We start from the raw sequence: 22,591 nt of genomic DNA on the forward strand, positions 1-22,591 counted from the left end.
GTCATTTGAATACTTAATTTTATTCTCAGTTTTTTGTTTTTTTTTTTTAACTACTGTGGAAAGTCTCAATGGTGAATTGTTTTTACACTTAACTTTCACATCACTTGACTTGTATGGGAACGCGCACATGCATGTGCACAGGTTAACAGCTGTATTTATATACACTGTAATTTGTACCATGTCAGAAACTTTCTGATTAATTTAGATAACGTCCTTGTCATTAGGAGGATAGACTGATTTTTTTTTTCTAATTTAATTCATTGACTGAAAATAAAAGACAGTTTCACTCACAAAGTATTTTAATGGCTTACCTGATTTACTTAGCATTACAGGAAGAGGTTTCCTTTTTAAGCTTAGAGTTTTACTTTGTGTGTTTATATTTCTTCATCCTTAACTCTTTTTTTAACCAAACTCTTAGTGTCTCCTACCGTAATGCCCTGCGGAAAAAACTCCATTCTTCCTCCTCTGTGCCAAATTTTCTAAAATTTCTGGCTCCTGTAGATGAAAATCACACCTGTGACTTTATGAACACGAACAGGTAGGGCTCGACTTAAACCCGTCAGATCTGGATGTTCTGAGTGCTGACTGAGTTACTGTGTGATAAATGGGGCGTGTCCCCTGCTCTTTCGCCATTTGGATCCTGATAACTGAGTCTGGTGTGTCGCCTTTCTTAGGCGGTTTCTCCTCACAAGTGTCATTTTTAAGCATGAAGTCAGCTTGCTCTCAGTTTTGCATAGGGTTGGTTTGTTGACGTTGTTACCTTCGGAAGAATAAAGAGGCTTTCCTGGTTCTGTGGGGCTGTTGAGTGGCAGTAGCCTGTGTCCTCCAGAAGCCAGCAAGCCCATCTCCCAGCTGTGCTGACTGCCCCCCTGTGGCCATACTGGGTGTAAATTAAATTGCAAGGACCTGCCCTAATTGTCTCGGGAATGGAAAGAAATAATGAGATGATGTTTATGTATCAGCAATAATACTTTGTTTTATAGTTTTAAAGCTAAGGTTTTTAAAGCAGGCAACATCACCAGTGATTGTACCATTAATCCTTGATGGTTCTCTTTAATTAGACTACAGCTGGTTTTCTGTTTCAGTGTGTGTGTGTGTGTGTGTGTGTGTGTGTGTGTGTGTGTGTGTGTGTGTAGGGGTGTGGTTAATGGTATTCATGGAGATTTAGGCTGGTGCTGAGAAAAGTAGACCCACATGTGACTAGGATAGTTCTGGTGACAGGACCCCAGCTAGGAAGTTTTTCTCTTTTGAAGTAGCACCCAGGAAGGCACAGTTGGAAGCTACCATCTGTGGAGCATACTCCTTGGAATACCTCTTAAGAGAGCAATGGTGCAAGGCATGTGATCTTAAGACTACTGACCCACTATGACTTTGATTTAATTTCTTTGGTTCTCAAATTATTTGTTTATGGAAAGATAAAGTTAGCGGGTAGTAAACCCTGATGCCTTCCAACCGGTCATGAATCAGTTGTCTTGCCATTTTAGGGACTTTGAATCCAAGGCAAACCACCTGGGTGACACAGATGGGACCCCTGTGAAGACCCGGCGGCATTCCTGGAGACAGCAGATTTTCCTTCGAGTGGCCACTCCACAGAAGGCGTGTGATTCCCCAAGCAGATATGAAGGTATGGCCGTCCCGAGGAGTTCCTGAGCAGCGCAGAGGGCCCCGGATGCTCTGACACTGGGAGGGAGGTAGAGAGCGGCCCCTTGGCTGCAGTGTTAGAGGTGGTCTCAGAGGTGACATTAGGGAAGGACATAGAAGTCATGTAGGACCAATAGCACAGCACCTTAACATCCATGGAGGGGCCAGGCAGGCGCTGGAGTCCTCCCCAGAGAGAAACTCAAGCTGGATCGAGCTGTCTGAAATTCTCACCAGTAGGATTATGACTTTTGCCACACCTAGATAAGGGAGCGTAATGCCAGTTAGACACATCTTTGCAGGTGGGGAGGTATTGAGACAGGGCCTCACTGTGTGGCCCTAGCTGCCTGTAACTGTGTAGACCAGGCTAGCCTTGAACTCTGAGAGATCCACCTACCTCTGCTTCCCAAGAGCTGGGATTAAAGGCGTGTGCTGCCACTCCTTAACAGCTATTTAAACTCATAGTATTAGAAAGAAAATCGCTGAAGTACTGGTAGAAAATAACCCTGGTGGCTCCTTGTATAAACTCAGATGCTCACATGACTTGTCCAGTCTGCAGTTAGACTCCAGCCGTATAATCCTGAGCTATTCAGAGGGTACCTGACTGTTTCCCTAAGTAAAAGAGCAAGGCAGCGCTCTCTGTTCTCAAACTTTTCCTTGCTCTTGGAAGAGGCTCCTAACACAAGCCAGTCGTCATTTTAGAAGCTTGGTGTTGGCTGCCCAGTAATGGTACTAACTTGCAAGAGCAGTGGTGTGGTCTATAAATTAGGGGTTCTGATTTTTATGTCTGAGCCAACTCTAGAAGAAAAGGCTGTTAATGACTAAGGACAAAACACATAAAAAGAAGAGGAACTACAGAGTGAACAGTGAGGGAGTGGTGAAGAGGTTAGACCAGACAAACACCGCCTCTAACCACACTAGCCCAGCAGGCCGGTTTTTGTGTCCAAGCCCCTGTGAAACCAGACTCACGAATCTGAATTTTATAGTAGAAACCTGTCTGAACAAGGGCAGTTAAACTGTACTTATAGTTTCATTGTCTATAAAACTAGGGAAACATCTTGAAATATGTCTGTCTCCCGCCCATCCTGTGGATAGAACGCAGGCCCCTGCACATGCCAGGCAGGTGCTGTACCCCAGCATGCCCCCCCCCCCAAGTTCACCTAGGGCTACTTGGAGTTTTGTGAGACTGATAAGTTTAAATTAGCAAAGTCTGAGAGGGCTAGTCTACTTCTGAGACTGCGAAGGGGTTGGTCCCTACATCTTAGATGGTAGGTCAGATGGGCAGCGCCCCCACATGGAAGCAAAGCCGCAAGATAAATAGTAGGAAACCGTCAAGTTTCACTCAACTGTGGCGAGACATGTGTTTCCACAATGAAGTAAACATAGATCATGAAATGGGATGCTAAAAGCCGCTTGGTGGCTTAAATAGAGAGTCCAGGGCTTCATGATGCGCCCATATGGTGGTGCCACTTCCTGTTGATGCTCCAAAACCCAGGAAGGCATGTCCTCTCTTCTTGGGCTGTGGGTTCTCTGGGTGGAGGATTTGCAGCCCTGAGTGTCTGAAAGGACCATACTTGGTAAAGTATTCGCTTCACCCAGGGTGGTATCACGAGAGCGCTGGGAAGTCAGGGCAAAGCTGGGGTAGGTTGGGTGTGTTCAGGAATGCATCTGAAGGCATGGCTGAAGAAAGACACACTGGCTCCTAAGAGGAGGGGAGAGAGATGCTCTGTCTTTGAATTAGCCTCTCGTTTTCAGAGCCTCCCTGTTGGCCCTGCCATAGACAAGCAGGTAGTAGTGCTCTTGTCCCTGGGCAAAATTGTGCACATGTCTGTCAGTTAAGTGGCTTTGTCCAATTATGGATCAGAACAGTATTTCACCAGTTTTAATGAAATTGGGGTCCTCTGGCAATTTTGTTAAAAGGTGGATTGTGATGTGTGGGTCCAGCAACATCCCAAATGCCTCCTTTTCTGAAAGGTTGTCCCACTGATGCTGATGTGGACAGCTCATTTTGAGCAGTCAGGGCTTTGAGTAAGCAGCCACAGTGCATATGATCTGCGTCTTTCAGGCCTAGCTAGTCTCTCTATGAGCCTACTCTGGGCTTCTGCAGGTAGACTCAGGGGTCTCCAAGGTCCCAGAGCCTCCAGTAATCTCTGTTCTCAGTGACTTTCTTGTTTTCTTTTTGGTAGCAGGAATTGAACCCAGGGCCTCATGCCTGGTGGGCAAGTGCTCCATTACTGAGCCTTTTACGAGAAGAGTGGTGTGTGTGGACAAGCAGGGTGTGATGGGGACGCACAGTGATGAGAAATGAGAGTGGACCTGGAGAGTGCTGCTGGACCTGGGAAGGCAGCTGGCTGCCCTTGTCCTGTGCCAAGGTAGCCTTGCCCTGCGGCTTGCTCAAGGACGCAGTGTCTCCAGCAGTTTTTCTTTGCCAAGGGCTCTCACCTAATTGTCAGGCCCGCACAGGATGCTGGAAATCAGCTTTTAACTAGATACTCACCCGGTGGCTCATGGCCTCCAATGTCTTTTCTCAGTATACCATACAAAAGAGAACTCTGTGTCATTACGGAATAATTTTTAGGCAGCTTTCCACTTGGAACAAGAGAGAATCTTTTTGTCTGTCTGTGCCAGGGAACCGTTTTAGTCTTGGTCTAGTTCTTTTGATCTAAGCATTTCATATCACAGTGTGCATTTCACCAACAATAGATGCCTTCAGACTTTGACATGTCTTGAAAAAGAGAAGGAAACTCATTCTGGCATAAATAAGAGTGATTTATTGACTTGAAGCCCATTGTGTGAGTATATAGTCCCGTGAAGCCAAGGTTGAAAGGTTTTTTTTGTCTTATGAGTACAGCTGGGTCAGCCTGCCCCACTTACAGCATGAAGAACTCTAGATTAGATAACACGTGAACTGGGGTGGAAACAGTTAGGACCAAACTAAAGTATGGAAGCCATCTTCAGGATGACTTCTGGGTCACTGTGAAAAACGTAGGATGCGTTTTGTGACTGATTTGTTTTCAGAAATGTGTGTACCTTGGAAAGATTTTAATGGATGACATAGTGGAATAACATGAACACTATATTCATGTCTACACAATCATTTCCTCTTGCTTAGGGGTCCTTGGCTTTCCTTGAGCACTACTACAGCCATCTGAGGACTTAGTTGTTGAAACTGGATCCCCAGTAGCCCAGGCTGATCTTAAACTCACTGTGTAGCTGATACTGGCCTTGAACTCTTGATCCTACCTCCACTTCTGAGTGCTAGGATTCCACAGGTGTGCCACCATGCCTGGTTTTTGGTGGTGGTGGTGGTGGTGGTGGTAGTGGGTGGTATCTTGTCTTTTTGGTTTTTGTTTTGTTTTAATGTAGTGCTTGGATTGGACTAAGGGCTGTATACATGCAAGGCAAGGACTCTACCAGCTGAGCCGTATCCCTGGTCTTTTTAAGTATCCAAGCTGGACCTATCCTCTATCTCCCCAAGTCATGTTGGGATTTGACTTGGACCCTTTTTCTTTTGGAAGCTCCCGAGGACTCTGATTGCTGTTCCGTTGAGACCAAGCAACCTCAAGGGTGACTGGAGACGCCATCACCACTAGGTGGCAGTGTTTCTCCCTTGACTTGGGGACTCTAGTCTCCTGTTCCCACGAAAGAACCTGCTTCCTTCCTTCCTTCCCCAGCGCTGTTTTGTTTGTGAGTTGTTAGGATAGTTGTAGTTCCTGTCCACTTGCAACTTCCTTGAGCAGGGAGTTGTGGCGTCAGGTTTCTCTCTTTCTAGAGGATTTTGTGGTGAGGGCCGAACAAGGAAGAAGCTGATTGTGTCCAGTTGACAGATGGGATGTATTTCTTTAATTACTGTATTTTGAGATGGGTTTTGCTCTGTGGGACTTAGACCTGGGAGCCGCTGCCTTAGCCTCCCAGAGAGTGGGGTGCAGGACTTAGACCTGGGAGCCGCTGCCTTAGCCTCCCAGATAGTGGGGTGCAGGACTTAGACCTGGGAGCCGCTGCCTTAGCCTCCCAGAGAGTGGGGTGCAGGCATGTGCTGCCACCCCTGGTGAGGTTGTTTCTGTTTACTTTCATCGAACTTAGCTTTTCTATCATGAATAAAGACCATTTTTGAGATGAAGTCTTTCAGGCAAGGAAACAGATTATTCATGTGGAAGAGTGGGGGGAGGTTGTGGGGGGAGGGGGTATATGGGGGGGTTACCTCTTGGCGTGTCACTTCAGGAGTCAGGGAAGCCACAGTGACTGGCCTTGGCCGGCTGCTCGTGTGCCTGTCACCACAGCTAAGCCAGCCAGTGCTGTCGGCTTTTCCTGGCGTGCCTCTAGAATTTAAACAGCTATCCTTCCACTCTGTGTGGGGCGAGCTGAAAACGCCGTCGCCCTGACAACTTCTGCTGGGGAGACTGCAGCATAGGAGCTGAATGAATGGCCTGGGTGTCAGGGACCAGGACTTGAGATCAGCACCCAGCTACCCAGCTGGCAGGGAGGTCTCCATAGGTCAAGTGACTGCTCCGAGCATGCTTGTGTGCCCCCAGGACAAGGTCCAAAAGAGAAGGTTTTGATTTATCATCCTCATTTGTAATTTTGAGGGGAGGACAGGGTCTCACACAGTCCATACCGACCCTTGAATTCTGTGAAGCTAAGGCTGGCCTTGAACTCTCAATCCTGTGAGTACTGGAACTACAGATGTGTTTTTCCATATCTAGCTTGATGGGTTACCATTAAACTTGAATCTATAGGTTCCCGTGGCTGTTGAAGTATTTAAAACAAGGCAGTGACAGGAAGTTTACAGTGTTTTCAGGGGGATCAAATTTGTGGACTTGCGCAAACGTGAACGGCCTCAAAGGGAGGGCTGGGGTGAGAGTGTGGCTAGCAGGGTGCAAGGGGTCTCCGGGCCCTGCAGGAGCCAGGCCTGCACTTACAGCTCCCCTGCAGTGAATGTCTCCGGACTTGGGCACTGCAGCCTGCTGGCCTCTGGTCCCTGCCTGTACCCTACAGCCTCCTTAGGTGCTGGAATGGCCCTGTAGGGGAGGTTCACAGGAGCTCTGGGAAGGGATTCTTTCTTTGAAAGAAACAGCTTGCTTAATTTTACTTAAGTAGCTTTTTGGGATACAGTTCACATACTGTCCAAATCAGTCATTTAAAGCTCACAGTTCAGTGTTCCTGTCTTCAGAGAGACACATCCACAGCGTTGTGCAGCCATCACCACAATACGATTTTAAAATTCTTGAGTCACTGGGAAAACATTTTCTAAACATTGCTTCACAGGCCATTGGCACACCCCCCCCCCCCCCTTACTGATAGGCACTCACTAATCTCCCCTGCCCCTGTAGGTCTGCTTATCCCAGACACTTGCTGTCAATGTATCTGCAGAACAGGTGGCCCTCTGTGCCGGCTCCTTCCACTTCTCATGGTGTTCCCTAAGTCTTGTGTGTTAGAACATCTGTCATGCTCTCCTTGTTCTTCTGATGGAGGCTAAGGCTCCAGCCTGCAGGGGTGTTATGTTCTGCTTAACATTTCCCCGTCAGTAGACATGGAAGCGGTTTCCACTCCTGGCTATAGGAACCATACTGTTTGGAGCATTGCTGGGAAAGGGGTTTTGTGGAGATGGCTGTTAATAAAGTGAGTTAGGAGTGTGGATGTAATGCAGAGGTAGAGGGTTACCTAGAATACACGAGGCCTTGAGTTTGATCCCAGCCCTGAGGAGAATGTGAGCTGTGTGGTACTTGCCTGTATTCTGACCCCCTGGGTTGGTTATGCCAAGTGAGAGCTAGAGGGATGGGGTCTTGGCACCTAAGTCCCCCCTGCAGACTGGCCTTGCTTCTGCTCCAGTCTGATTCTCTTGGGTCCTGGTACTGCCCTCGTGAGCTCATGGGAAGCCCAGTATCCAAGGAGCCTCCCTCGGGGCTCTGGGAGCCAGCCAGAGGGTCATGGGTTGGTGGCATTTGCTAAGTGCCACATTTCTTTCAGCTGTCCTCAAGCTTAGCACACCCCAGAATGCTTTTGGGACTTGTGGAAACATAAGCTGTTGGCTATCACCCCCAAGTTCCTGGTGCTGGAGATTAAATTATTTGGGACCCTCAGCCCCAGACACTTACAGGAAAGGGCTCATCATCTTCTGCTCTAAACTTGGCCCCCCAAAATTCTGAGTGATCACTAAGATAGACATCAGAATGCAAAATAGAAACGTAGCCTGTAGCAGATTGGGGTGCCTCCACACACTCTTTACATAAAACTCACTGCATGCTAGCCACAGCTGTAGTAATTATCCTCAATGTGTCTTAAGCATTTAGTGTTTCTGCTTTTACACACACATATTCCTGGGTGTCGCTACTCATTTTTAATGAGATGGTGGACAGATTGAATAACGTACCTGAGGCTCCCTCTGCAGCTAGGTTCTAGTCAGTTCTAAGTAACATTAAATCCAGTTTCTAGTCGCACAGGTGAACTGTTGACAGTTTTAGGAAGAAATTACCAAGAGTTTCGTCTGGTCTGCACACTTCAGCTAGTCTTCCTGCAGAGAGAGGCAGTGTTACGTACGGTAAAAGAGCATGCCGCAAGTTGGGAGTTTTGCGGCCTTGCCTGATAATTTGCTAATGAAGCACACATTTTGGCATTACCAGGAACCCCAAAACTCTGAGAGAATTAAAACCTGCCTAGTCAGATGGTTTCTGTCCTTTACATTTAAAGGAAGGAAGGAACATTTGTCTCCTGGAGATGGTGATGCTGTGTGCACCCCTTGTGCGTGGGCTGGCAGCTCCGGGGTGACAGCTCTTGGCACATTTAGCAAGCTCTTGCTTTTCTAAAAATCCTGAGACAAAGCCAACGGATGCATTATGCTGTTGTCTAAATGGACTTTTCCAAGGAAATTTGTTTTAGTGCTTTCATACAAATGAAAATATTTTCAGCCGAAGTCCTAAAAGATTTTAAACATCGTTTACGAAAGCAGAAACACTGTAGTTATGGTCTTGCATAATTCTGAATATGATTGGTAGTGGCAAATGACAGTTTTGTAATTGAGAGAATGCTGAATTTTCCACGAATGCTGAGAAAGAACCATGGTTCGTTTCCTATCAGGGCACTTTAGGTAAAGAGGTTTGGGTGAAGGATATTATCTTCCCCAGTTACCAAGAGTTTTTCTTTTGCCTAATAGTGCCAGCTTTTTCTTTCGCCAAGGCCTGAGTTTAGGGGTGTGGTGGGGTATAATAGAAGCGTTTGGTTTCCTCAGCCCTGCGAGGCTTCAGTGGGGTCTTACATTGGAATCCCCTGTTTTAGTTAGGGTTTCTATTGCTGTGAGGAGACACCATGACCACAGCAACTCTGATAAAGGGAAACATTTAATTGAGGTGGCGACTTTCAGTTATCATCATGGCAGGGAGCATGATAGCTTTCAGGCAGACATGGTGCAGGCTGCATCTTGATCAGAAGGCAACAGGAAGTGGACTGTGACACTGGGCAGTATCTAGAGTATAGGAAACCTCAAAGCCCACCCCGACAGTGACACACTTCCTCCAACAAGGCCATACCCTCTCAAACAGAGCCACACCTCCTAATAGTGCCAGTCCTTTTAGAGGCCATTTTCTTTCAAACAACCATACCGTCTGTGGGACTTAGATTGGAAGGCCCCGTGGGGGGGGGGGGGGGAGGCCACAATTCCTCTCTTCACAAAGTCATATTCATTCTTACTGATGCTTGCAAAGAAAGGTTGGAGCGCTCCGTTCTTCAGGGAAGCAGCACGCACCACACTGAGGAAATCTCCACAACTCTTCCTAACGCTGCAGTCTCAGACACACCTAGTGTCTGTCCCCACGTACAGCAAGCTGCATACACTTAGCCCGTATGTTCTTCCAGCACACAGCCTTGTCACTGATCACCTTATCCTGGAGGGGGTCCCTCCTCACTTCTGGTGCTCGGTTTTCTTTGTCCTGTTCGCTCATTTCCAGCTATCACAGCTGAGATCATTTAGAGATTGTGTCTGAGCCAATGCACACTGATGTAGCCACAGAGGGGCTCGTTTGTCTCCAATAACAGTATGGCCAGGAGGAGCAAAGCCCCTTGCGTTGACCCTGTGATGTCACAGGCACCCTGGCCTCGTCTCTGTTTTACCCTTCCCATGCCTCTCATCCCTTTCTCATCTGGTTTCCTCCATTTCCAAGCCTTGTGAACAAAGGAGGAGACATCGAGGAGGAAGGTTGTGAGCCCAATCATAAGCCTTTATATCCAGAGTAGAATTCTCCCGCAAATGCCTCATGGGCTTCCCTGTGCATCTCATCTTGGAAACCTTGTCATCTAGCTGCCTGTAGTGACCGGGGAGCTGGAAGGTCCCGATATTTGGCTGAGTGCGTGGCTGCCTTGTCTGGTGTTTGGGGAGTGAGGATGGGGTGGGGCTGGACGTCTGTAACGTAGCACTCACTGCCCGTGTGGAGGTCTGTTGCCTCCTGTTGTGTGTGCTGTGTGCTCAGGCAGCCATGATTTTATTACATGGATGTTTCCTCTTGCCCATGACGCACCTCTCCAGGCAACCCATGCTTCAACACTGCCACATTTCCCTGCATCCTTTCAGGCCACCTCAGTACCAACATTTCTCCTCTTTCCTCGTGGGACATAGTTGGCCTCTCCATTCCCAGTTCTCCTAACTGGCTTCTGGTGTCCCTATGGATGTGCCTGTTTCTTACCTGTGGTTATTTGTGATAACCTCCACACCAGTGACACTGGCCACATATAGCCATTTAAATGTAAGAGTAAACCACCCACACTTCAACCAAAAGTTAGCTCCTCATGCTGGCCACAAGTGAGCTCACACAGTATTCAAGCTCACAGTTCTAGAATACCTGTCCACCCCCTCCCCGGAGCAAAGCTCTTAGATTTGCTGCCCGAGAAAGATCTAGGAGAGTTCCCTTTGCACGGCCTGTCGCTCAGAACCACAGATGATCGCTGCAGAGCCCAAGTTCACGTGTGTTCTCACTGGCAGGGTAATCTACGGACAGAGTCAAGGTCACCCACACTTCCCCCTCACAATAGCGTTGCTGGCAGTATGTGGTGGGTATGGAACACACCATTTTCAAGGAATCCTGAAAGCAGGTGAGGACGCTGCAGGTCATCTGTTCAGATTCCTTCCAGAGGGATAAGGCTTGTGGGAACAGAACCCACTGGAGGTCACTCAGGCCTCCCGTTGGTGGATTCTTAACTCTTTATGTGAAACCTGACTGTCACCAACCAGCTTGTCTTCCCCAGTTTCTTCCTGTCTCACTGGTTTCCAGTCCCATGACAGAGGAAGTTGTTCTCAGCTTCTTAGCCCTCTCCTGTGCTCACTGTGTGTCCTTGTGCCCACTTGTGAGCACTCAGGAAACAGTGGATGAATGTAATCCCATCTTCCTCGGTGATTATTGAATTGTAAGAATCAGCAGGTGACTCTAACTGGCTCACCCACGTGGCTACTAAGAACCAAAACTGGGTCTTCCACAAGAGCAGCAAATGCTCTTAACCACCTAGCCATTTCTCCAGCCCACTGATGGCAAGGTGAAAAGATTCTTTTTGTACTTAAGTGCTTGTTGTCAATGCCCTGATGCTATAGATTGCAATAAATTCTTCTTGAGAGAAGATTTTTTTTCTTGTTTAAACAAAGCAAAACAACTCTGAGTGTCTCATTTTATATATGAGAAGACCGATGCCCACCGCAGCCTTCATTGGCCCTATCTTTAGGAAGAGTCCAGGATCAGCGTTCAGTGTTGACTGGTTCCAGAGTAGCCTGGTCAGAAGGTTGGGGGTGGGCAGGCGTGGGCTTGCGGTGCTGGGGTGCTCTTCAGCTCTCAGCTCTGTGCCTGGTGCCCGTCTCAGTTCCTTGTGCCGTCAGTGTGTTAGCAGTCACTGTCAGGAGCTGTGAGGGGCAGCATTGCACCGTGCAAGAGAGCTCGGGCCTCCTACACAGGGCAGAGGCGTAAGTCTCCCGAAAACACCGAGGACCTGCGACACCCATCCACATGGAGAATGAGAGCTCTGCAGTCTTGTGATTTCAAGTACTGAGGTGCTGTGACCTTTGGAGGGCAGCCTGCTGCCGGAGGTCCTGAGGTCACCCCCAGCCTCTTCCTCCCACACCCTCCTTTTCTCAGCTTCAGCGTTCTGTGGGGATTCTGTAGGCTCCTTTCCATGGTCTCATTCCAGCCTCGGCCCTTTGTCTTCTTGGTATGTCATGTGGCAGAACAAAGCAAAACAGAACTCAGAGCCAGGCGTGGGAGGGCACTCCCCTAATGTCAGCACTCGGGAGGCTGAGGCAGGAGGATCAGAGAGTTCAAGGCCAGCCTGGACCACACTGCAAGATTTATTTCAAAAGGAACAACAACCAAAAAAGTGAAGCTCCATGCCAGTTAATAACTCCCAGTGTGATAAGTAATTCTGCTCTTGGCTTCTGGCCACTTGAGAGAAAGTCGTGTGTGACCTGGGAAATACTCGAGCTTTTGGAGAGTCAGGGTGTTGTCCTGGTTAAGGGTATTGAATAAAAATTTTCCAAAAATGATTTTTGTTGTGTAAGACACATACTTACACCTCCAAGTGGCGAAGATGGTAAATTTTGGTTGTGGGGTGTCCTCTTTGTAAAACTGAAACCTTTCAGGTCACTAGCACCCTTCCTTTGTCCCCAGCCCCATTAGCCTTTGCTCAGCTTTCTGTTTCTATGAATGCAGCTGCTTTAGCTGCTTCCTGGAAGTGAAACCAGGCCGCATTTGTCTCCTTGTTTCAGGTTTGTTCAACTTACCAGAGTTTCCTTCAGCTAGCCTATGGCGGGTTTCTCTTTTTCAAGGCCGGATTTTGTTCCGTTGTACACGTGTGCCACGTGTGGTTTGTTGTACTGACTGGACTTTTTTTGGTGCCCATCTCTTAGCTGTTGTGACTAACGCTGCTGTGAACCTGGGTACAAATACCAGCAGTGGGATGCCAGATCATTCAGCCTCGTATTTTAACATTTGGACGAGGAACTTCCACCCTTTTCACAGCAACCGTGCCTTCACACTGGCAGTACCCAGGGGAAAAATAGGAACCTCCCCCACAAATGGCAGCCACATTGTTTGGTTTGGTTTGTGATGCAAACTCTTGTAGTGTAGCCCAGCCAGCCTTGAACCCGAAGTCCTCCGAAGTGCCTGGATTTATAGGCTTGTGCCATCACACCTCTGTTCAGCTCACTTTTAGCATCAGGACTGACATACTTAGAAGATAGTCCTGTTGTCAAAGAAGCCCTCCGACCCCCTAGACAATGTGCTGGTCGTTTGCAGGGTTGCCTCAGTTTGCTCCCTGCCTCACAGTCGGAGATACCTGAGGAGGAGGAGGAGGAGAAGGAGGAGGAGGAGGATGCCTCCTGAGCTGATACTTCCAGGGTGTTTGCCCTGTTAGGAAAGCCTTAGTCTGGGTTTTCCGGGGTGAAAGGCCACCATCCCACATTTAACAAGCTGAACACTGTAGGAGCTGAGGAAGAACTGGGTCCACTATTTAAGCTTCTTCTTTCATGGCATGGATTTCCCCATCCCCTCTCCCCAGCAGCGCAAAAATGTTTCCTGGCTCTCAGGCTCCGGGCTTCCTTTCATTGAGTCCAACCTTAGATCACACTCAGATAAGCATTGTGTAATAGGCGGGTGGGACTAGGGTTTCGGTGACAGATGCTTGCAAGGCGGGCCGGGGAGGAGGGCGGCAGAGGTTGTAGCTGGAGCTTTTGGCCGCTCAAGCATGAAGTTCTACTTCAGACCTGCTGCCCAGCAGCGTCCTATCCAAAGGCTCCTGGGAGATTCTGATTCTTCCCTAGGTCCCCCGTTTCTTTCCTACACCCCTCATGTTAGCTCTCCCTGAGATTCTTACAGTGCCATCTGCTCCCACACCTACATTCTTCCCTCCCTCCCAGCACAGGCTGCGATGTGACCCTGCTCACTTTTGAATCAGTTCTGGCCATAAAACTTGAGTATCCCTCTCCAGCGATGAGACCCGGCTGTGCACCCCACTTTGCTCTTTATGATTCAGGGTTCGTGAACCCCCTGCTTCAAAGCCTTGGCCCAGCATGCCTGTGCTCAGGTGCACCAGACCCCGCACCCCATTATGGAGCTTTAAAGAAGTAGATATGGGCCAAGGAGCTGCCACAGCACAGCGCTGGCAAAATGTAACATGCAGAGGAGTTCAGCGGAGGGCCAGAGGAGAGCATGGGGAGGTAGGAGGAGTGCTTCTCCTGGGGGAGTATGGCTGGGAAACTTGCCCTTTAAAACTGTATGTTTTCATGAATATGGAAAAATATACAAATACGGAGATAAATATTTACACTTTCCCTGGGCCAGAAAGAGAAAACCTGGCCTTCCCCTGAAAGTTGCCGTTTGTGCTGTTTTGTTACAGCCTGTTTGTCTTTTCCACTGAGACTTCAGTTCCATCCTTTACACCTCTGAGCCTACGGCACAATAGCTCTGCTTTCTGTATTGTTCAGGGGCGCGAGTGCGTGTGTGTGTGCGTGCGTGCGTGCGTGCGTGCGTGGGTGCGTGCGTGCGTGCGGGCACCTTTTTAAAAAATGCTTCATCAGGACTGGAGAGATGGCTCAGAGGTTAAGAGCACTGTCTGCTCTTCCAGAGGTCCTGAGTTCAATTCCCACCAACCACATGGTGGCTTACAACCATCTATAATGAGATCTGATGCCCGCTTCTGGCATATGGCAAACTTGCAGGAAGAACACTGTTTACATAATAAATAAAATAAATCCTTTAAAAAAAATGCTTCATCAGTGTTAATCAGGTGCACCGTAGGGGTGCACTTTGTAATAATCTTTGTTTGTCATGTCCTTAATGAAAATTTGAATGAATGTCTAAAATGCATGTATAAGACGCAGTCCCTGTCCCTGGGATCATTCAGTGGATTTACCGTGTTTACAGAATTCCTATAAAGCATTGAGCCAAATCTGTTTGTGGAAGTAGAATGAAGGGGCAGTTTAGAATGGCCCCTGCCCCTGCAGTGGTTGAATGTGTGCCCCTCCCCAGATTCATATGTTGAAGCCCTGGCCCCCCGATATGATGGTATTGGGTGGGAGATTAGATCCAGCTGTAGAAGCCCAACCTGAGACAGCTCTGCTACCCCAGCACTCCCCAGCCCCTGGCACGGGCTTGTTTGAAAGCACACTTGTCCTCTTTGCCTCTCTCCCTCTCCATGGTGTAATCTCTTGACTCTCTTCAGCTCTGCCTTTAGCCCCCACAACATCTGTGCCATGGTCACACCTGTGCCGTGGCCGGGAAAAGCTTGCGGGTGCGTGAGGAAGTGGGTGTCTTCTCTGTGGTTCTCTTCACCATGCCTCAGTAGAAACTGAGCAGCACAGAGACCCTGGGCTTCTGACCACACCTTTCCTGGCAGAGTGTGGTGGCCCTGCAGGGGCATCCTGGTTTCCAGAGGCCAGAGTTGGGAAGAGGGCACAGCAGTGGGGGGTGGGGGGACGGGCGGTGCTAGAAGCTCTGCTCTAAACAAGCTGCTTCACTGCAGTTAGCTGAACAACATGGGTTGGGAAATCGCACCCCTTAGCTTTTTGTAGTATATTTTTCTGTTGTACTGAGTGACTCACTGGTCTCTGTCCCTGACTATTTATGTTCAGATCTGGGGTTTTTTGGAAGGAAATGTATTATTGCTCGATTTGTGTGGGTGGTGGATATGGGTCAGCAGGGAGGGACCCATTTCTGAATGCATTTCTTAAGAAAATGGAATTAATTTTAGTTCAAACAATTGCCTTTGCCTAAGATAATGAGATTTGGCCAGTGTTTGAAAAGACAGATGTGTTTTTGTACTTTATTTATTGGTCAGGGTGCACATGATGGGTAGAGTCATTGTTTAATTTGAAATTTATTTAAAGGTACCCCTGGGACTAAGGGGTTACCTCAGTGGTAGAACACTTGCTGAGTGTTCTCGAAGCCCTTGTTAAGATCCCCAGCACTCCAAAAATAAAATAAATAACGACATACCTGTTGTCTCATGTTACAGTGTCACATAGTATGACACCACCAGTTAAGCAAATGTATGAGAATTTAGCAGCAGTGAGCATACTGAATGCCCAGATCGGGGCTCTCCAACATGGATATAAATCGAATTCCCAGTTGTGTAAGCCTAGTTCACTGGGTCTCCCCTGGAGTTTAGGACTTATCAGGCCTGGATGGATGGAGCCAAGACTGCATTTCTCACAGCTATCAGGGTTGCCTCTTGTTGCTGCTAGGGACCTACTCTGAGAAGCAGTTCCAAGGACTGAACTTATTGCCTGTGTTTTATCCACTGGGACCCACAGGCTGTTGGAGGGAGCTCTGAGACAGATCTCGTCTTCTGTGCCCCTTGTAAGCTCCAGGGAGAGGACGCTAGATCAACAACTGTAGTCCTGGACACCAGCAGTGGGAATAACAATGCTGAGTGGTCTGACGTCTTTTCAAAACTCCTTGTGGAGGAAATCTGAGAGTCTAGTGTGGGTATCAGTCAGTTAACCCCATTTGGTTCCTGCTTTCTGGCTCTCTGGCACAGAAGTTGTGGCATGCCATCGTTTCACTTCTCTGTGTGTGCACCAAGGTGGAGGTCTTGCTTAGCAGGTGGCCCTTCATCTGTTGCCCCAGTTTACCAACGTGACTTATTTCTTATAATCTGTGTGCACCCCTTCTTTCCCCCGTCTTGATGGAACTGTTCGTCTTTTTGCCCATGCTGTACTTCACAGTTCCCTGGCCTTGGCAGCTGCCCTTCTTATGTTTCAGGACTCGGCACTTGACTGCCCTGGAAGGGCTCAGTTAGGGTTGGCTCAGTCGTCATTAGTGACCCTCTGAACTCTTGTCAGCCCTGTTGACCTGTCTTCAACCACTCCTGACACTGTTAGGAATGGCGCCCGTTCAGCTATCACCTTGGGGACAGAATTTCGTTTTATTTTACCATTGTTCTGGGCTGAAGTGGATGGATGCTTGGTCACCAGAGGATTAACACTGAGACGGTGATGTTTCTTATAAAGTTATATGTATATAAAGTTATGTGTGTGTTAAATGGCCATCTCTGTCTGTAGATCTCAATGAGATATATGGATGGATGGATGGATGGATGGATGGATGGATGGATGGATGGATGATAGATAGTTTATGTAATTTAAAAATAAACTTGTTTTTAGAGAGCTGCAGCCCAGTCACTTGTTGCCAATATTGCATGCTCTCTAGGGCCTTGTTTTTTTTCTGTCTCTCTGATTTCTTTCTTTTCTGCTCAATCTTCCCAGGATGTTCCAGGCTTCACTGATTCCCTTTTCTGGGATCCTCTTACATTTGTTGTTTGTGTTTGGGGTTCCGTGGTAGCTGTACAAGATTGCACTCCCACAAGCACTGGATGAGTGTTCCCCTTATTCCACAAGTAACCAGCATGAGCTGTCATCTGTTACGTTGATCTTAGCCATTCTGATGGGTGTAAGATGAAATCTCAAAGTAGTTTTGATTTGCATTTCCCCGATGAATAAGAATGTTGAACATTGCTTTAAATGTTTCTCAGCCATTTGAGTTTCCTTTTTTGAGAATTTTCTTTTTAGATCTGTACCCGTTTTGTCAATCGGGTTCTTTGTTTTCTTGGTATTTAGCCTCTTGAGTTCCTTGTGTGTTTTGAATATGAGCCCTCTACTGAACATGGAGTTGGTAAAAATCTTTTCCCATGCTGTAGGCTGCCATTTTATCAGATGATGGTGTCCTTTACCATGTAGAAACCTTTCAGTTTTCTGAGGTCCCACTTATTAATTGTTGATCTTAGTGCCTGAGCTAACAGTGTTCTGTTCAGAAAGTCTTTTCCTGTGTCAGTGAGTTCAAGGCTATTCTCCACTTTCTCTTCTATCAGTGTTTTATGTTTTATGTTGAAGTCTTTGATGTATTTTGAGTTGAGTTTTGTGTAGGGTGATAAGTGTGGATCTATTTACATTCTTCTACATGCTGACATCCAGTTAGACCAGTGTGTATTTCTGGCTGCTTTTTTTAAAAAAATCAGATGTCAGTAGGTATATGGATTTTGGTCTGGGTCTTCAATGCTGTTCCACTGTTCAGCATGTCTGTTTTGTGCCAATACCATGTCTGTTTTGTGCCAATACCATGCTGTTCTATTACTACAGTTCTTTAATATTCAGAATTGTTTTAGCTATCCTGGGGTTTTTGTTTGTGTGTTTTCATGTGAAACTGTAAATTGCCCTTTCAAGATATGTGATAGTTGTGTTGGGATTTTGGTGGGGATTGCATTGAATCTGTAGACTGTGTTTGGTAAGATTGCCATTTTTACTGTAGCATGAGCATGGGAGATCTTTCCATCTTCTGATATCGTCTTCAGTTACTTTCTCCAATGTCTTTTGGGGACGAAGCAAGTTTCTAGTCAGAATTTCTCTGTGCAGCTTTGGAAACTAGAACTCACTCTGTAGACTAGGCTAGCCTCGAACTCACAGAGATCCGCCTGCCTCTGCCTTCCGAGTGCTGAGATTAAAGGCGTGCGCCACCACTGCCCGGCTCTTCAATGTCTTAAAGTTTTTTATTATACAAGTCTTTCACTTGCTTGCTTAGAGTTACTTCAAGATATTTTATATTATTTGAGGCTATTGTGAAAACTGTTGTTCCCCTGATTTCTTTCTCAGTCTCTTTGTCAATTATATATAGGAGGGCTACTGATTTCAGTGAGTTGATTTTGTATCCAGCCACTGGGCTAAAAGTGTGGATCAGCTGTAGGAGTTTCCTAGAGGAATTTTGAAAGTTGCTTATGTATACTATCATATCATCTACAAGTAAAGGCTCTTTGACTTCTTCCTTTCCAGTTTGTATCCCCTTGGTCTCCTTCAGATGCATTATTGCTCTAGCTAAGATTCCCAAATACTGTATTGAATAGATATGGAGAGAGTGGATAGCCTTGTCTTGTTCCTGATTTTAGTGGAAATGCTTTTGAGTTTTTCTATTTAGGTTGATATTGGCAATCAGCTTGCTGTAAACTACCTCTATTAGATTGACATATGTCCCTTGTATCCTTAATCTCTCCAGAACTTTTCTCATGAAGGGATATTGGATTTTGTCAAAGGCCTTTTCTGCGTCCAATGAGATAATCATGTTGTTTTGTCTTTTAGTTTGTTTATATGGTGTATTACATTTATCAACTTATATATGTTGAACTATCCCTGCCTCTCTGGGGTGAAGCCTACTTGATCATAGTGGATGATCTTTTTGATGTGTTATTGGATTAGGTTTGCAAGTATCTTATTGAGAATATTTGCATCTGTGTTCCTAAGGGAAATTGATCGGTAATTCCCTTTCTTTGTTAGGTCTTTATGTGGTTTGGGTATCAGGGTAACTGTGACCTCATAAAATAAATAGGGCAATGCTCCTACTGTCTTTTGGGCCGCAAGACTATATTATAGAGGTTCAGCTATGTATTAAAGATACACCTAGAAATTTCAAGGCATTTTTTTCTAGAGGAAGCCATCTATCATGGAATATTTGATGTTATTCAGTTTTTAATATTTCAACTGTCTTTTGCTGTGAAATTCTTGTGGGCTCATATACTACTAGACCATTTGGCAAACAGTTCAGCTTCTCAGACCTGCTGAACCTCTAGGTAACTAACTCCCCCGCTGAGCCTAGGAGACAAGCAGGCTGTAGATGCATAGCTTTGCGTCTTGTGCAAATGAAGCTCAGACCACCCCTTCCATCAGGCCTAGTGGCATTCCAGAGCAATTGACTGAGGACAATAGGGCTTTTTGCATAACCAGGTGTAATAAGGACTGGAACAGAATTCCAGAGGGTCAGAGAGTCATGTGGCGAGGAAAGAAAGGAAAAAGGTAGTTTTTCTGTAGATGGTAGACAGAGCTACATGGCCGGAGAGAAGAGAAAAAGCAGAGATTCAGTAGGTGGTAAGGCAGATCTCTTGTAGAGGACGAAGGGACAGAGGACAAAGATGATGTCAAAAGCATAGGAGCTTACTAAAACTGTGAGGACAGGAAAAGTGGGCACAGAGAGGAACTGAATGTGAAGATGGAACTGAAGCTGTATAGATAGAATTTTGTCATAGAAAAATAAAGTCAATGGACAAAAGAGCATGATGTACGTAGATTCCTTTCCCTCAGATACCCCATGCTGGATGTAGTGTCTTCCCCAGGACTCTGGGAGGAATTTTTTCAGGGCTGGAACTTGGGAAAATTCTATTACTTCTGTTTCTACTCTGTGGAATAATTTGAGAAGTATTGGCATTAACTCTTTTTTGAAAATCTAATAGGTTTCTGTGCCAAAACCATCTGGCCCTGGACTTTTTTTGATTTGGGAGACTTTTAATGACTACTTCTGTTTCACTAAGGGTTATAGCCCTGTTTTTTAAATTGGTTACTGTTAAATTGATTATTTGATCTTGATCTAACTTTGGTAAGTGGTACCTATCAAGAAAACTATCCATTTCTTTTAGGTTTTCCAGTTTGGTGGTGGAGTGCAGGTTTTTAAAGTGTGTCCTATGATTCTCTAGATTGCTCAGTGTCTGTTGTTATGCCTCCTTTCACCTCTGGTTTTGTTCATTTGGATCTTCTCTCTGTCTTTCAGTTAATTCGGATAAGAGTTTGTAAATACACTGATTTCTCAAAAGAACCAACTCTTTGCTTCATTGATTCTTTGTATTATTTTGTTGTTGCTGTTTCTGTTTCATTGATTCCAGCCCTGAGTTTGTTTTTTTTCTTGCCATCTACTTCTTTTGGGTTTGATTCCTTCTCTTTGTTCTAAATCTTTCAGGTGTGTTGTTAAGTTACTAATATAAGATCTCTCCAACTTTTTAACATTACTTAGTACTAGGAACTTGCTTCTTAGAACTGCCTTCATAAGTTTGGGTAGGCTGTGAATTTTCACTCAATTCTAGACAGTTTTAATTTCTTTCTTAGTTTCTGTCCTGACCCACTTTGTATTCAATAGAGAGTTGTTCAGTTTCTGTGAGTTTGTAAGCTCTCTTTTGTTTCTGTCATTGAACTCCAGATTTAATCCATGGTGGTCAGATAGGAGGAGGGCGTTAGGTCACCTTTCTTATATCTGTTGAGACTTGCTTTGTATCTGAGTATTTGTTCAGTTTTGGAGAAAGCTCCTTGAGGTACTGAGAAGAAGGTATATCTTTTGTGTTTGGGTGAAATGTTCTGTAAATATGTTGGGCTCATTTGGTTTGTACATCAGTTAGCTCCAGGATTTCTCTATTTGACCTGTCTTTTGGTGAGAGTAGGGTATGGAAGGCTCCCACTGTCAATGGGTGTGGCTTAATATGTGATTTAAGCTGTAGTAGTGTTTCTTTTATTAACTTGGGTATCCTTGTGTTTGGTGCTTAGATGTTAGGATTACAGTGTCCTTTTGGTGGGTTTTTCCTTTGGTGATGTCCTTCCCCATCTTTTCTGATGGTTTTGGTTTGAAGTCTTTCATAAGGCTTTTATGAAAATCAGACAAGCTTATTTGTATCACCCAACAAGCAGCCCTGATGACTTGCAAGTGGGCAGAGGCAGAGAACATTAGGAAGGGATTTACGTCTTAAACCTCGATCATCATCACACAAAACAGCACTTGCACTCTTGCACATCTAGGTTCGATGAAAACTGAACTCAGAGCTGGTACTTCAGAAGCCCTGTAGACGGCTCTAGTCAGAAACTGCACTGGACTTGAGACCGAGCTGTCTAAACCACTAGAGTATTCCTTATTCCTGGCCAAGTTACAGCTCAGTGCTCTTAGTTCAGATGGGCAGGTTATTAAAAGATATTAAGCAGTTCCTGCTTCTGTGTACACTCAAGGATCTCATAGCAGGGGATTCAGCTTCAGGAAAGGCAGTGAACGGCCAGTGCCAATGGCTACTAGGGAAATGAGAACCCAGGATTGTGTTAGGGCTGCCAGTCAGAAAAGGGTCTGTCTGTTTGGGTGGTTTTGAGACCTAAGCTGCCTCTGAAGCTTGTTCCAGTTGCATATGTTAAGACCCGTGTTCCTTCAGTTCAGTGACACAGTAGCCCTTGAGAATGCTTCTTGTCATGCGAGACCCACTTGTACAAGGACCTCACTGCCTTTTAGTGCTAGGGTCATGGTGAGCAGGCAGGACATTGTACATGTCTATACGGTATTTGAGAGTTACAGTACCGTGTGTAACAGGAACATGGTTTCTGCAGAGAGAGGGAGTTAGAGTCCTGAAATGTGAGGAGTTAAGTAAAACACAGGCATTTAGAAACTGGCACGGGAACATTGGAGTTGAAGTGGCTTCTAGTGGTGAGCAGGTGGCTCCTAAGCCAGGCAGAGTGGAGGCCCTGACAGCTGCTGGCTTAGTCCATTGTCTCCCTGGGCCTTTGTGTCCCTTTCAAGCAATTGTGTGTCTTTTAGAATTGTCCAGATAAGTGACTACCTGTATAATTGCCCAGTACCGTGCCCTGCACTTGATGGGGGATCTACGAACAGTCCCGGTTCATGTTGTCTCTTAAGGACATTGAACCCCCTCAGAATAGCTAACGGTCTGACAGTGAGAGTGCTCGTGTAAGCCAGGCTGCTGTGTCCCCACGCTGGTTCCCGCAGTGCCCACCTGTGTGACACCGGGCACGTCTCTCAAGCACCTGCACCTTGTTTTTCTGTTATCAGAGTTTTTTAAAATATAAAACTAGGTAGTTTATAAAACTAAATACTGCTGTCTTAGGGCAGTTGTATTAAGTAAATGGCTACAGAAACATGGTAACAACTATATGATTGTTTAAAGGTTATTTAATCTTAAACCTAAAGCATGTCTTTCAACATTTCCTGAACTACTCTAGCTTCTGCTTCCTATTTAATGTGTCATTTATTTCGTGTTTGTGACTCATACATAAGTTATTGTGGTGAATATTAAACCATAATTTTTAAATTACATTTACCTGTTTGGTTGGTTGTGTATGTGAGGGGCGGGGCAAGCATGCATATACCACAGCACTCAGGTGGAGGTCAGAGGACAACTTTCAGGGGTCAGT

General features: G+C 46.2%; 1 protein-coding gene across 4 annotated transcripts in view; it reads left to right on the forward strand.

Annotated features, from left to right (window-relative positions):
* Window positions 1-22,591, forward strand: part of Tbc1d1 (TBC1 domain family member 1) — a 200,042-nt gene that overhangs the window by 136,306 nt on the left and 41,145 nt on the right. For 3 of the 4 annotated variants that reach the window (XM_052734978.1, XM_052734977.1, XM_052734981.1), the window contains 2 exons: window positions 419-538; window positions 1,485-1,624. In XM_052734978.1, the coding sequence (XP_052590938.1) occupies window positions 419-538; window positions 1,485-1,624 (260 nt within the window). The remainder of the gene's footprint in view (window positions 1-418; window positions 539-1,484; window positions 1,625-22,591) is intronic. The other variant, XM_052734980.1, reaches the window with a different exon arrangement.

The sequence above is a fragment of the Peromyscus californicus genome, unplaced genomic scaffold, assembly GCF_007827085.1.
Source record: "Peromyscus californicus insignis strain IS unplaced genomic scaffold, ASM782708v3 Scaffold_13__1_contigs__length_99412109, whole genome shotgun sequence".
NCBI lineage: Eukaryota > Metazoa > Chordata > Mammalia > Rodentia > Cricetidae > Peromyscus > Peromyscus californicus.